Below are 13,367 nucleotides of genomic sequence, written 5' to 3'. Positions count from 1 at the left end.
AACAGTTTAAAAATAAGTGAAGTAGTTTAGCTGACTTGCCATTGAAATATTTTTGCCCTAATATTTATTCATATGAACAGTTTTTGCTCTTTTGAGCGTAGGTTGACATTTTCAAAGCGCTGTTAAGAAACTGACACCCTTTTTCATTTATTTTAATGGTGGCATCTTTATATCTGCAAGATCACCTATAGTTGAGTGTTGAGAGCTATCAAGGATAGATTTTTCAGAGTATCTCAGTTCCCTTTAGATACCTTAATTATTTGGTAAGGGTGCTGAATAGTCATTGAGCACCACTGAAAATCTATTGGTGTGCTTAAATGTTAAGCAGCGATCCGGTTTTTCTGTTTCCCACAGAAAAACGCAGTAAACTACAGATGTTACTGTCTTCCCAGATGCAAATGTGGATTTCTCATTTTACTGGAGAAGCCAGCGGATTTTGCAGTTTTGGGATGAGCTCTCTACAGGCTGGCAGAGCTCTCTACAGGCTCCCTGCAGGAGGCTGGGAAGGAGCGGGAGAAGGGTGGTCAGTTAGGGGACACCATGTGCATGTATATGCACATGGCCCCAGGCAGCCTGGAAAGCAGCTCCCACAGGTAATTAGATGGGGAGAGGGGAATTGAGCCCCCTTAGAGAAGGAGGGAGGAAGGAGTTGGGCAGGGCTGGGACTAGTGCTGCTGCCCAGCTGGGCAGTGCATGGGGTTTGGGGCCTGGGGCTGCAGTGCTTGGCTGCAGGACCCCAGCAGGGAGTGAGAGGGGGCTGCAGGCAGCTCGTCCAGGGGGGCAGGGCTAGCTCCCTGCCACTGCACATACTCCTAGGGGGCAGGGGAGACCTGCACTTTGATGAGTATAACCCCACACCATTGCCTCTGCTGCAGCTGTGTGCATGAGGTGCGTCGCCAAACCAGCGCAGAGCTTACAGTGGCAGGCAGCTTCTCTGCACAGCTCTGCTGTTCCCTTCTCTGCCGGGTCAGTGTAATTAGAAATAGGACTTGAAAAGGAGTGCATTGACTTAAAACAATCAGTTTAAACAAACGCAACTGAAATTACTTTCTTCCAAGGCTATATTCATCATGTTGAGTCTGATGTGTTGGTCATAGGGTGTTAGCTTAAAGCTAGATATCTATCATTCTAAGATTTACAACTGGACAGTATTCCGGTAGGTAGAATTCTGCATACAAGAAAAAAAAATTTTTGATCAAGATTACTATACATTCAGTCTGTTTCACTCTTCCATTACTGTGGGTCAGATGGGTTTTACACAGAGCAGTTAGAATAATTACACTTAATCGGCTCAGTAATAAGAATATGTATCCCATAACTTGGTCCTTACATTTTAGTGCTTTTATTTTTCCTTTTATAGCTGTTATTTTTTGAGTACATGAGACACTAGGCTCTTTGCACTAAATGGTACTTAGCAGAAATGGCTGTTAAAGGGAAAACATGTATTTTTACGTTTTGTCCAACAGTGGCAACAAAAAAAGCAAGCACAATTTTAGGATATTTAATTTGAAATGGAATATACTGATATACAGATTATAAATTGTATGAGAATAAATTGTGTATAAATTATAATGCTCCTCTGTTAAACTACATTCTCTTCTTAGATCTGGGTCTCATCTGACAAAAAAAAAATTAGCAGAAAGAGGGAATTCAGCAATGTAAATTAATAGAGACTTATAAAACCTTTTTATATATTGAAAAATAGACTGTTTACCAGAGAGGAGACAATAGGGTACATGATAAAGGTATACAAAAAAGAATGATATAGAGAAGGTTGGTTGGGAAATTCTCTTCACATTAACGCAAGAACAAGGTTATTTTAGTGGAACTGAATGCATCAAATTCCAAGTTGGGGGGGAGAGAAGGTGGAAGACATCTCAGAAAGAGTGGAGCTTGTTGCCACAAAGTATCATTAAGGTGAAATTTCTGGATAAATGTTATGTTTAAGATTATCCAGACTTGTGCTTTTTAAGGCTGGGGGTGGGGTTTGGAAATCCACAAGAGCTTTGAAAGGGACTATAAGTGCTGAAGTCAGTTACCCACCCAGAGGAAGGTTCAGGCGGGGGGAAAAATCTTGACAGGCAGGCTATTCTACCACTGCCTTCTGCAGGATTTCTTAAGCCTTTCTGTGAAGCAGCTAGTGCTGGCTCAGTATTCCATTGATAAAGTATCGACATAGATGGATCATTGATCTGATAGTTCAGCTTTTCATTTGAATAGGATGGTTTTATTGTGAGAGGACTAATTATCATTTGCAGAGGAGAGAAGTTACTCAACAAGCTGGGCTTCCCTTTTTTAGGGGAGGCAAAATATGAGATTAGAGGGTTGTATTTATTTAGTATGAGGCGACTCATTACCTCCAATCAGAAAAATATACTGCATATAGCACTGAGAATATTTTAAAATAGACTGAGCTTCATAAAATACAATATGCATGTGTATTTTCTTGTTATGATTCAACATTTTCCATCAAGTGTAGTTTGAAAATCAGCATGGTAGTGACATACCATCCAGATACATGACTCCTAGCATGTGTCTCTTTCTTGCAGAACTTGAAGCAAGTGCTGCAGTAGTTGCTGGTCAAAGGTAAGTAGATAACGTCTGTAGATCCAGGAGTGATGTAGCTGTCTTTGAAAGAAGTTCTTTTCTCTTTGACTTTCTTTATTCCAGAATTGCACAGCTTAAAATCCTTCATTTGTTATGGATTTTTTTATTCTCTTGCCATATCTGTTTCTTGCCTCAGAGTCTGGGTAATCCAGGTTTTTAAGTTGGAAAAATTTATATTAAAACTTCTGAATGTGATGCTACCTTTTTGGACACCATTTTTCATATCCCCTAAGCTTTCAATGCTTTCTTCTCTTTGAGGGTGTTGCATGGCTCCAGTGGTCACTGCTTTTTGTAGTGTTCTTTACAGAAGAGGTGAACTCAAACTACTTTGTGTGTGCTAGCTTCATTAATCCATTTTTCAAAACCTGATGCATGATTGCTCCTATTTTTAGTACTGAAATCTGATAAAGCAAGGCTTTGTAAGACATGCATGTACATAAAGATCTTGGCTAGTGTAATCATAATTTCACTAGTCCAACAACAGATGGTTATTTTATCAGACTGAAGTGTGATTTTCAGGATTGTGTTAACCTAGTTGTATCTTAGACCATGTTTTAATAATAAAAACCTTTAACTGGTTGTAGGAGGATTTAATGGTAGTTTCACTTTGTCAGATACCTCATGCTAGTCTGTCTGGCCGCCCCTGCACCAAGTACAGTGCATGCCCACAGGAGGAACTGTCAGTTTAACCTCGCTCACGCAGCATTTGTATAGATCGTGCGCTTCAGCGGAGCTTTTTGGTGCTTTTATCTAATACCTGATTGCTCTCCTAAATTTTATAAGCGCTGGCAAATGCTGTATTTTGCTTTTACTGTCCCCATGTGGTAGAAGAGAGTACCAAGATTTAAAAGGATTTTAACACTATGAAACTTTTTTAGGGAGGATTGGTGCTGAATTTAATGTTTAAAAAAATCTGCTATTTTCTGGGACTAGAGTCTCTCCTTAAATGTCTGATGCACAGCAGCCAGGTATCCAGGGCAGGTGTGATGGAAGCAGCAGTGACTTTTAACCGGTAGCATGGTGGTAGCTGTAACTGTGCAGCTACAGCAGCAGCTGCCATGTCTTTGCCTCCTTCACCCCACTTCCCATTCCTGGAGTTGGCACCTTGCTGCCCTGATTGCCCAACTCTGACATTATGTATTTTGGGAGCTAGCTTTCTCTTTAATTCTAGCAAAATCAAACTGAAATTTCATGTGCAAGGAGAGGTAGTTAGCCATGTTAATCTGGAGTTAGGCAGAAGGCAGGGTACAGGTGGCCAGTTGTACATATGATGGGTGTTTAGTCCCCTAAATTGCAATGGTGGGTTTTTAATTGCAACTATTAAAAGCCCACTGTTTCAATTTAGAGGCTTCCGACACTATAGTGAGGGACCCGATCTCCTTTTCCCCCCCACCTCACAGAGCCTGCCTGCCTCTCCCACGGGGGAGGGGGTGGTAAAGGGGCTGAGCTGCTGGTGGGCCAAGCGGCCCCTGAACTGTGGCGGGGCCCTGGTCTTTCCCTCTGCAGCAGCAGAACCCCACAGGGCCTTCTGGGTGGGCTGCTAGCAGGTGGATGCCACCCAGGGGGCACCACTGCTGTAGAGGGACAGCACAGTGCCCACCAGCAGCTCACATCTCAGCTGCGGGAAAGGCAGGCTCCATGGAGGGGTTGGGGGAGGAGGAAGGAAGGGGATCAGGATCCTAGCCACTCCCCCCTCCCCCCAGTGGAGCCTGTCCGTGTGCCTGCCTGCATGATCTGCCACCAGGCTGTGCAGCCTCTGAGCTGTAGGGGGTGGGGCCCGGTCCTTCCCTCTGCAGTGGCGGTGCCCCCCAGGGCCACCTGGATGCGGTGCTAGCTGTGCGGGTGCTGCCCCAGCTTGCAGGCAGCACCTGCCAGAGCCTGTACACTGGAAGCTCACCGGGCACTGCTTCCCATGCAGGCTTGGGGAAGAGTTGGATCTGGGAGGTGCTGCCTGCAAGCTGGGGCTGCACCTGTGCAGTTAGCACCATGCCCAAGGGATACCGCTGCCATGCAGGGAAGGACTTGGGTCCCACTGCAGCTCAGGGGCTGTGCAGCCCGGTGGCAACTCACGGAGAGGCAAGCTGCTGGTGGGCTCTGAGCAGGGTGCCTGCCCTTCAGCCTGCCTCTCATGGTGGTGGTGAGGGGGTAGGGTTTAGTTTGCAATGTAGTAAGCTTATTTAAATAGTAAGAAAAACCCTTGTATATGTACAGCATGATGCAGTTAAACTGCAGAAATGGCCAATTTTTGTCACATGTACAAGCACTTTAGTCTAAGGTACTTCTGTAACCTGCCTTCTGAAATTTCACGTGTGGGGTAGTCTTCCAATAGACAATTTATTTAAAATGCTTGAGAGAGAATTTTTGGGAGAAGCGCAGGTTCACAAAATGACACATTTGGCACGTGAAATAACTCTGGACTTGCTTATTTGGTTTTTTGCTTTTTACTTCATAAAGGCTGGTATCTTCAGTGGGGAAATAACAGTTGGAAGGGAAAAAGTTTAGTTACCACAGGTTTTTTCTGTGGATATTATAAACCTGTTACATTTCTTCAAGTGCACACTCCTGAGTCTCGTTTGTTTGTTTGTTTGTTTGTTTGTTTGTTTGTTTGTTTGTTTGTTTGTTTGTTTGTTTGTTTGTTTGTTTGTTTGTTTGTTTGTGTCTCCTAGTGACTTGATATTTACAAAGTACTGTTACACACATTATTTGGGTAGGCTTCACATTACACTTCCAGTGTAGATGGTGATTACCTCTATTTTACAAATTACAGACGGGAAGACAGGTTATCTGCAGAAGCACAAAACTAATGAATCAGATGTAATACCAAAGCATTTACAAATGGGTTTTGAGCCAGAGTCTGATACTTACTCTATCCCTTAGGCAGGTCACTTAACTCGTCTATGCCTCTAATGTCTTGTGGATAATGGGGATAATTACTTGCCTTGTCTGCTTGCTTTATCTCTGAATTTCCACGCTTGGCAGTGCCTGTTTGGCTTTTATCATTGCATTCACAAATTGACTGTTGTGTTTTAGATGTTAGTTGCTTTATGCTATAAACTTTTGTAAAGCTTTTTTCCTTTTAAAACATGATTTCTGAAAAGAGACCGTCTACAATTCTATTCTATAAATATTCTCTCTGTTTTCTGATTAAAATATATAGTGTTTTAAGTCTTGCAGAGCCATCGTGTCCAAAATGGCATGAACTTAATTCTGTTTTTCTTTGTGCATTAACAGAATTGTTTAGTTCAGTAGTTATGTGTGTGAACCCACAGAAGACAGAGTCGCACAGAAGTTTCACTGAGGCTAGAAACAGGCTGAATGAAGCAAGTCAGCTGTGTCATGGCACAGTTGATCTGTTTCACTGGGCAAATCACATCACCCACTCCTTGTCCTGCCCTTGATAGGCAGTGTGGTTGCCTGCTTTCTGTGCACAGCCAGATGTGTTTCCTTACAATCACAGAGTGGTTCTGAGTGGGGAAGGGCTTTTTTCTTGCCCAGCCAGACCTGGGTACAGGTCTGACTGAGCAAGGCGAGCAATCATAGAGGTAATAGGCATCTACCACAGTAAAGCAGCATAGTCTGTTACCAGTTATTGTTGTGCCATTGATCTTTTTTCTTTTGTGTAGTTGTAACAAATCGTATTGTTGTCTATTTGTTCAGCATTTGTGCTGCTGCAAAAAAAAAAAAAGAAAGAAAGAAAAAAAAAGTATAGTGACACAAATGAGATACAGGCAACATGTTTCTACCCAGACGACTTTAGTCTGCGGAAACTTACTGATACCAGTACAGGAGAAGAAAACCATCCAGGGTGAATTAATAGACTTGTTAGTGATTTTTTGTTAAAGGGTGTTGTAATTTTAAACAGAGCATTGCTGACCTGGTGTTTATTGAGACAAAATAAACATGGACTTCCCACCATGCCCTTTTAAAAGTAACCTTTTATAAACAGAACTGCACTTTAAATTGCTGCCAACTTTACGCTTTAAAACCACCTTAATAAAGCCTTTCTGGTTTGGGAATAAATCATTTAGGGAGATCAGTGAAGTAATTATTTAATAGTATATGAGGATGACATGCTCCCTTGAATATATAATTCTTTAAATTAATCTGCAATTTCAGTTCTGTATTCCCATTTAATAGCAGTTTCTAATGTAACTTGTTTGCTTTTCCTAGACTTCAGTAATGGTGGCATCTGCTGGAAAATAGAGCTGACAATTTAAAATGCATCTAATTTCTCGGTCTTCTAATATTGAAAGTACTCTCTTTTGAGGACTTCTCAATTCTATATCCTCTGATAATTTTTTAATAGAAATGGACTATGCTCTGACTTACTCGGGTCATTCTTCATCTGCTAAAACTTCCAGTATCTCTAGCGTTTCATATCTTCAGTACTAATGGTCCGGAACTGGTACTGGTCCATCTCCAACTTGTCTGAGTTGCATAGAAAAACATAATTCTTCTTACACTTCATCAGAAATATTTTGTCCCACTTTATTAGTAATGAGACAAAAGAGAGTTGTGAAAAGTCTAAAACTCCAAGTAGAAGAAATTCAAGAACAGAGGATTCTGCTGCTTCACAGGAAAACGTAGAGAATGGACAGCGTAAGAGGTCATCCAGACCAGCATCTGCATCAAGCACCGCAAAAGGTAAAATGCACAGCCTCCTTACTGTGGAGGGGGCAAGGAATGAAGTACTTTACTAAACATCCAATCTAATGAGTATGCTATGTCTATGGTATGAGCCTGTAAATATATTTTGTACAGTGTGTGCTTCTAATCCTATAGTTGGTACTGATGACTGCAAGGCTAGAGGGTCTGGAAAAAATACTTTTGGGGCAGAGGAGTTGAGAGAACCCCTGTCCAAACTCCATCCCAAGGCCTGATGTGGAAAAACTGGAAATTTTGGGAAAAATTGGAAGAGACAGTTTTGTGAAATGCTTTCTCTTAGAATGAACAGTGAGATGTGTAGAGTAATGTTTAAAATAGTATTACAGCTGCACTTCAGTCCTTCAAAAGGCTTTCTAATAACTTATAGGTAGTTCAAATGATGTTCTTTTTATTTTGAAACTGAACCACTACTATAATACTATAAGAGTTTTTTACATTGTACCTCATTTTTAAGTTCCTTACACTGCCTTGTGCTTCTGTGATTCCCTTTTATGGATAATTAAAAAAATAACACTTGGTCAATACAGACATTAACGACATCAGCATTCTAAGAATGATCATAATGGTAGGGATTTAATTGTTTTCCCTCCATTTATGCTCTCCTTTTCCCTACTTTCCCCTTGCATTTCATGTATCTGCTAGAAGTCTGCCCGGTGTGCCCAGAGCTGTGAATGTCCCTGTTTGAGAGAGGCTGCAAGTTGTCCCCCCTCTTTTCCGCCCCCCATACCTGTATACTGTACACCTCGGCCCATGTACATAATAACCCCTGGAACATGTCATTACAGCCCCCAGCCAGTAGAGGGTGTTGCCATCTTTACTAGACAAGAGGAGACGATACAGAAGCCGTTTCCTTGGGGATTATTGTTTGCCTGCTTCTGGTGACTTCTGTCCTGCAAATGGAGGCTGTTATGGAGACAGCGTCCTTCTGAGGGGTTTTAGTGTAGAGGTCCAAGCGTTTGACACCAGGAGGCCTACGTCTGCAGGGCCCTGCAGGAGAAGCGTGAGAGACAGAAACGTTTCCTGGGAACTGAGATCTGTGGAGGGAAGAAGCTGGGACCGGCATGAAGGGCTGTTTAATTCCACTTTCAGCAAGCACGGCTGAACTATAGTCTGCCACAGGGAAGTTATTCTGACAAAAAGGACTTGTACCATATTTACTCAAATACAAGATGAGATTTTTTGCCACCAGTTGGCATGGGGGGAAAAAGTCCCTTATCTTAAGCATACAAAAAATCTCATTAAATGCATTGTCTATCATTAAATTGCTGCCAAACGTCGACTAAATGCAGCCAACACTGAACAAGACTATAAAACACATGGCCCTTATTGAGCAAACATGCTGATGGGAACTTTTTTTCTTTTTAAATTTATTACAAATCTTCTTAAAAACACACTTATCACCCTACACTTTCACAGCTTTATACATTGAGCATCCTTGTTTAACCAAAATATCATATAAATAAAAACAGCTATATATCCAAAAGCATACAACTATATATATAAACCCCTTAAACAACATGCATCAACTTCTCACAAAAAAAAGCCTTAGAGCACTTTCTTCATAGAGACCCCCATGAAAAACTATTGCCTCAGTAACCACCTGAAATCCTTCTCTTCCTCTCAGCAGTTCTGTCTGTTGGTTCAGTGACATAAGTGCGTCTAGTCCTTTTCCTTCCGCTTCTCTGCCTCTCCTAATCTGATCTCTTCCTTGTCATGATCAGTGTAGTTTTTCAGTTCATGCAGCCCCAGCTTCAAGCACTCTCTTCAGCCCTACCTTCCCTATTTGATATTTCTGCATGAAACCTTCCATCCTGGTGTAATGAATTGGCAACTGCCACACCCTGGCCTCTTTGGAAAGGTCTGATATACTCCCCATTTCCTCAAAATTGCAGCTGAGTGAAATTGGATAATATACACTGCTTTCCCCTCTCCCTTTCATATCGCACTTGTATATCTCACACAGATGAACAGTCTGAAGTCTGGAAACCCCCACCTCTCTTGCCTTGCACAGTTCAGCTCTAGCCAGCCTTTCTTTTGACATTCCAGAAGAACACGCATACTTCCCTCTGTACTTTTGGTATCTGCCACCACGTTGGTGGAAATGCGATTCCTGTATATAGAATAATTTGCAGTAGCACAGCCTTAACTGCTGCCACTTTTCGAGGAAAGAACAGTGTCCTTCTAGACCATAATTATATTTGCCATATCCTCGTCATCACCTTTTCCCATGCTGTATTACCTTCCCCCTTGGTGTCCAGTGGGATCCCTAGCATTCTTAATTCTCTTCCTCTTATTTGAAGGTCCAACTTCTCCAAGTCCATCCAGTTCCCCACTCCCATTATGGTGCATTTCAGCCTATTTAGTGTAGCCCCTGTTGCTTCTTCATATGCTAGTATAGGCTTTAGCACCTTTTCCACCAAAAGTCTCTCTCTTAACTACTACATTTATATTGTCCATGTAGGACATGCATTTTACCTCTCCCCCTCTCAGTATCTTCACTCCACTTATGACCTTGTCTTTCCTTAGTCTTTGTGCTGACAGTTCCATGTCACGCACACACCATAGTGGTGACAAGGGGCACCCTTTTATCTTTTTTTTTTTTTTTTAAAGCCCCCCCCCCTTCGATGTCCATAGATTTGGTCTTGACTCTCCCCTTCTCTATACAGTAACTTTATCCAACATGCAATTTTCTCTGGGAACCCCATTTTTCCTAGTATTTTGAATATGTAATTATGATCTGCTCTGTTATATACTTTTTCTAAATCTAGATATGCTATAACTGGGTATGTTTTCTTTCCTTGAATGTTGGCCAGTGTACATCTGATTACTCTGATCACTTTAGATATCTTTGTACCTGGTACTGCACATATTTGGTCTTTATGTATTAATTTCTGGAGGTTTTTCCTAATTCTCAAAGCCAGCATCTTGGCAATTTAACTTATCCATATTAAGGAGTGTCATTGGTCTCCAGTTTTTCAGGAGTTCCTTCTCTCCTTTTTTAAGGAGTAAGATCACAACATCTCTTGTAAAATCTTTTCCTGCTTCTCCTGTTCCTGCTATTTCCTCAAAAACTTTTACTATATGCCTTCCCTACCCATAGCCAAAACTTCTCATAAAATTCCATAGGTAGTCCATGTATTCCTGGTGACGTCCCTCTTTTTTAAAGGTTTTTCAACACTCATCCATGTCTTCTATGCATATTTGTTCTTCCATCTTCATTGCTTCCTCTCTTTTCTCTTCAGTCTTTTTCTACCAAATCTTCCTATTTCTTTCTTCTGATATATCTCTTCATAAAATCTTTTTGTTGCCTCTAACACCACCTCCTGCTTTCCCACCCAAGCACCACCACCTTCCCACACTGATTTAAGTTCTCTTTTTACCATCTTCACTCTGGCTGAAAAGTATCAGAACCACTCTTCATTTTCTCCCACCACAGTGCTTGTGCTAAAAACATTTTCCACTCCCATACGTTTAAACCAAGCTTTCTATCTCTTGCCTTGTTTCTTCTAGTTCTTCTCATATCTGTCTTGCTTCTGTAGCTTCCTTTAGCAGCTTCTGCATCTTTCTTTGCAGATCTCTTAGCTCTTTTGTTCTTTTCCCCTCAGTTCTTCGATCTTCCTTCCTGAAGAATTTTCCTGTTCTCTTCTTCACCATTATCCATCATCCTCTGGTATTCAAGATATATCTTCAGTGTTCTCCACCCCTCAACCATCTTGTGTATGCTTGACATATCTCCTCATCTTGTAGCAGTCGCACATTTAACTTCCACATTCCCCTTTTCACAGGGCTGTAACCAAGGTTTAGTCCTGCCTTCAGCATCTGGCAATTTCTAAATGCCATAATTACTGTTTCTTTTTTCATTATCTCTTTGTTTTGTTATGAACACAGAGTCAGTTCTTGATGGGTTCTTTCCACTGGGGTAAGTTTTAGTGAAAACTTTCTACCCAGGCCACACATCTCTTAGTGACTTCTTTTGTTATATTTGCTAAAAATCTGGATCAGCTGTCTAAGGTTTCATAGTTTCATAGTAGCTAGAGTCGGAAGGGACCTAGGTAGATCATCTAGTCCGAACCCCTGCCTTAGCAGGAAAGAGCCCCGGGGTCAGATGACCCCGGCAAGGTGCTCATCTAACTTCCTTTTAAAAATCCCCAGGCTAGGAGCCTGCACCACTTCCCCTGGAAGCTGGTTCCAGGCCCTAGCCACCCTGACTGTGAAGTAGCGCCTCCTAATATCTAATCTAAACTTACCCTCTGCCAGTTTGTGACCGTTATTCCTGGTCACTCCTGGCAGTGCACGGGGGAACAGGGACTCCCCCAATACCTGCTGATCCCCCCTGACCAGTTTGTAGCAGGCCACAAGGTCCCCCCTTAGCCTTCTCTTGTGGAGGCTAAACAGGTTCAGGTCCCGTAGCCTATCCTCATAAGGCCTGCCCTGCTGACCCCTGATCATACGAGTGGCCCTCCTCTGAACTCTTTCCATATTGTCCACGTCCCTCTTGAAGTGTGGCGCCCAGAACTGGACGCAGTACTCCAGCTGCGGCCTGACCAGTGCCGCATAGAGGGGGAGGATCACCTCCCTGGACCTGCTCGAGATGCATCTGTGGATGCATGACAGGGTACGATTGGCCTTCTTGACTGCCTCCCCACACTGCCGGCCCATGTTCATCGTGGAGTCAATGACGACTCCAAGATCCTTTTCCGTCTCCGTGCTGGCAAGAGGGGAGTTCCCCAACCTGTAAGTGTGGTGCCGGTTCTTCCTCCCCATGTGCAACACCTTGCACTTATCAGTGTTAAACCCCATCCTATTCTCATCCGCCCACCGTTGCAACCTGTCAAGGTCAGCTTGTAGCCTATTGCACCCTTCTAGTGCACCCACATCCCCCCACATCTTAGTGTCATCAGCAAACTTGAACAGGGTGCTTTCTACCCCCTCATCCAAGTCACTGATGAAGATGTTGAACAGTGCGGGCCCGAGGACCGAGCCCTGCGGAACCCCACTGCCCACATCCTTCCAGGTCGAGAAGAACCCATCCACTACCACCCTCTGGGTGCGGCCCTCCAACCAGTTGGCGACCCATTTGACCGTGTGGGCATCGACACCACAGTCTCCCAGCTTTTTGATGAGGACAGGGTGAGAGACAGTGTCGAAAGCCTTCCGGAAGTCCAAAAAGACTACATCCACAGCAACCCCTGCGTCTAATGATTTGGTGACCTGATCGTAAAAGGCCACCAGGTTGGTCTGACAAGACCTGCCACTGATAAACCCATGTTGGTTGCCCCTGAGCATGCATTCCCCCGCAAGGCCCTCCTGGATGTGTGCCAGGATAATTTTTTCAAAGAGCTTACCCGCGATTGAGGTCAGACTAACTGGCCTGTAATTTCCCGGGTCCTCTTTTTTTCCCTTTTTGAAGATAGGGACCACATTGGCCCTCTTCCAGTCCTCCGGCACCTCGCCAGAGCACCACGAGTGCTCATAGAGCTGTGCCAGGGGTCCCGCAATGACCTCAGCCAGTTCCTGTAGAACCCTAGGGTGAAGATCGTCCGGACCAGCGGACTTGAACACGTCCAGCCTCTCCAGAAGTACCCTAACTAACTCCTCGCTAACCCTTGGCCCAGGCGTGTCTCTCTCGGGGCCCGAGGGGGGCCCAGCAGGGAGGTGGCTGAACTGGTCCCTACTTAGGAAGACAGAGGCAAAGAAATCGTTAAATATGTTAGCTTTGTCATCTGGCGTGATGACTAAGTTGCCCATCGTGTCCTGCAGGGGCCCCACATTACCCGGGACCCTCTTTTTACCCCCTATGTATTTGAAGAAGGACTTCTTATTGTCCTTAATCCGGGAAGCTAGTCCTATCTCCAACTCTGCCTTGGCCCTCCTGACTGCCCCCCTACATCCTCGGGCGACTATAACATAGTCCTTCTTGGCGATGACCCCATCTCTCCATTGGGTATATGCCTCCCTTTTAGCAAGGAGACATTCCCGGATGCTCTTAGTGAGCCATGGGGGTTTATGTGCCCTCCTGCTCCCTTTGACCCTTGTTGGGATTACCTCCCTTTGGGCATGGAGGATCGTCTCCTTAAGGAGCAACCACTCACCTT

At 43.6% G+C, this 13,367-nt stretch overlaps 1 protein-coding gene across 10 annotated transcripts in view; it reads left to right on the top strand.

Annotated features, from left to right (window-relative positions):
- Positions 1 to 13,367, top strand: part of NCOA6 (nuclear receptor coactivator 6) — a 92,044-nt gene that overhangs the window by 61,189 nt on the left and 17,488 nt on the right. For 9 of the 10 annotated variants that reach the window (XM_090064704.1, XM_090064697.1, XM_090064700.1 and 6 more), the window contains 2 exons: positions 2,550 to 2,586; positions 7,103 to 7,251. In XM_090064704.1, the coding sequence (XP_089920830.1) occupies positions 2,550 to 2,586; positions 7,103 to 7,251 (186 nt within the window). The other variant, XM_090064703.1, reaches the window with a different exon arrangement.

This window comes from Crocodylus siamensis, chromosome 10 (assembly GCF_052110815.1).
Source record: "Crocodylus siamensis isolate JL-2025a chromosome 10, ASM5211081v1, whole genome shotgun sequence".
In the NCBI taxonomy this organism is placed as follows: Eukaryota; Metazoa; Chordata; order Crocodylia; family Crocodylidae; genus Crocodylus; species Crocodylus siamensis.
This window is presented reverse-complemented; position numbering and strand designations above follow the sequence as displayed.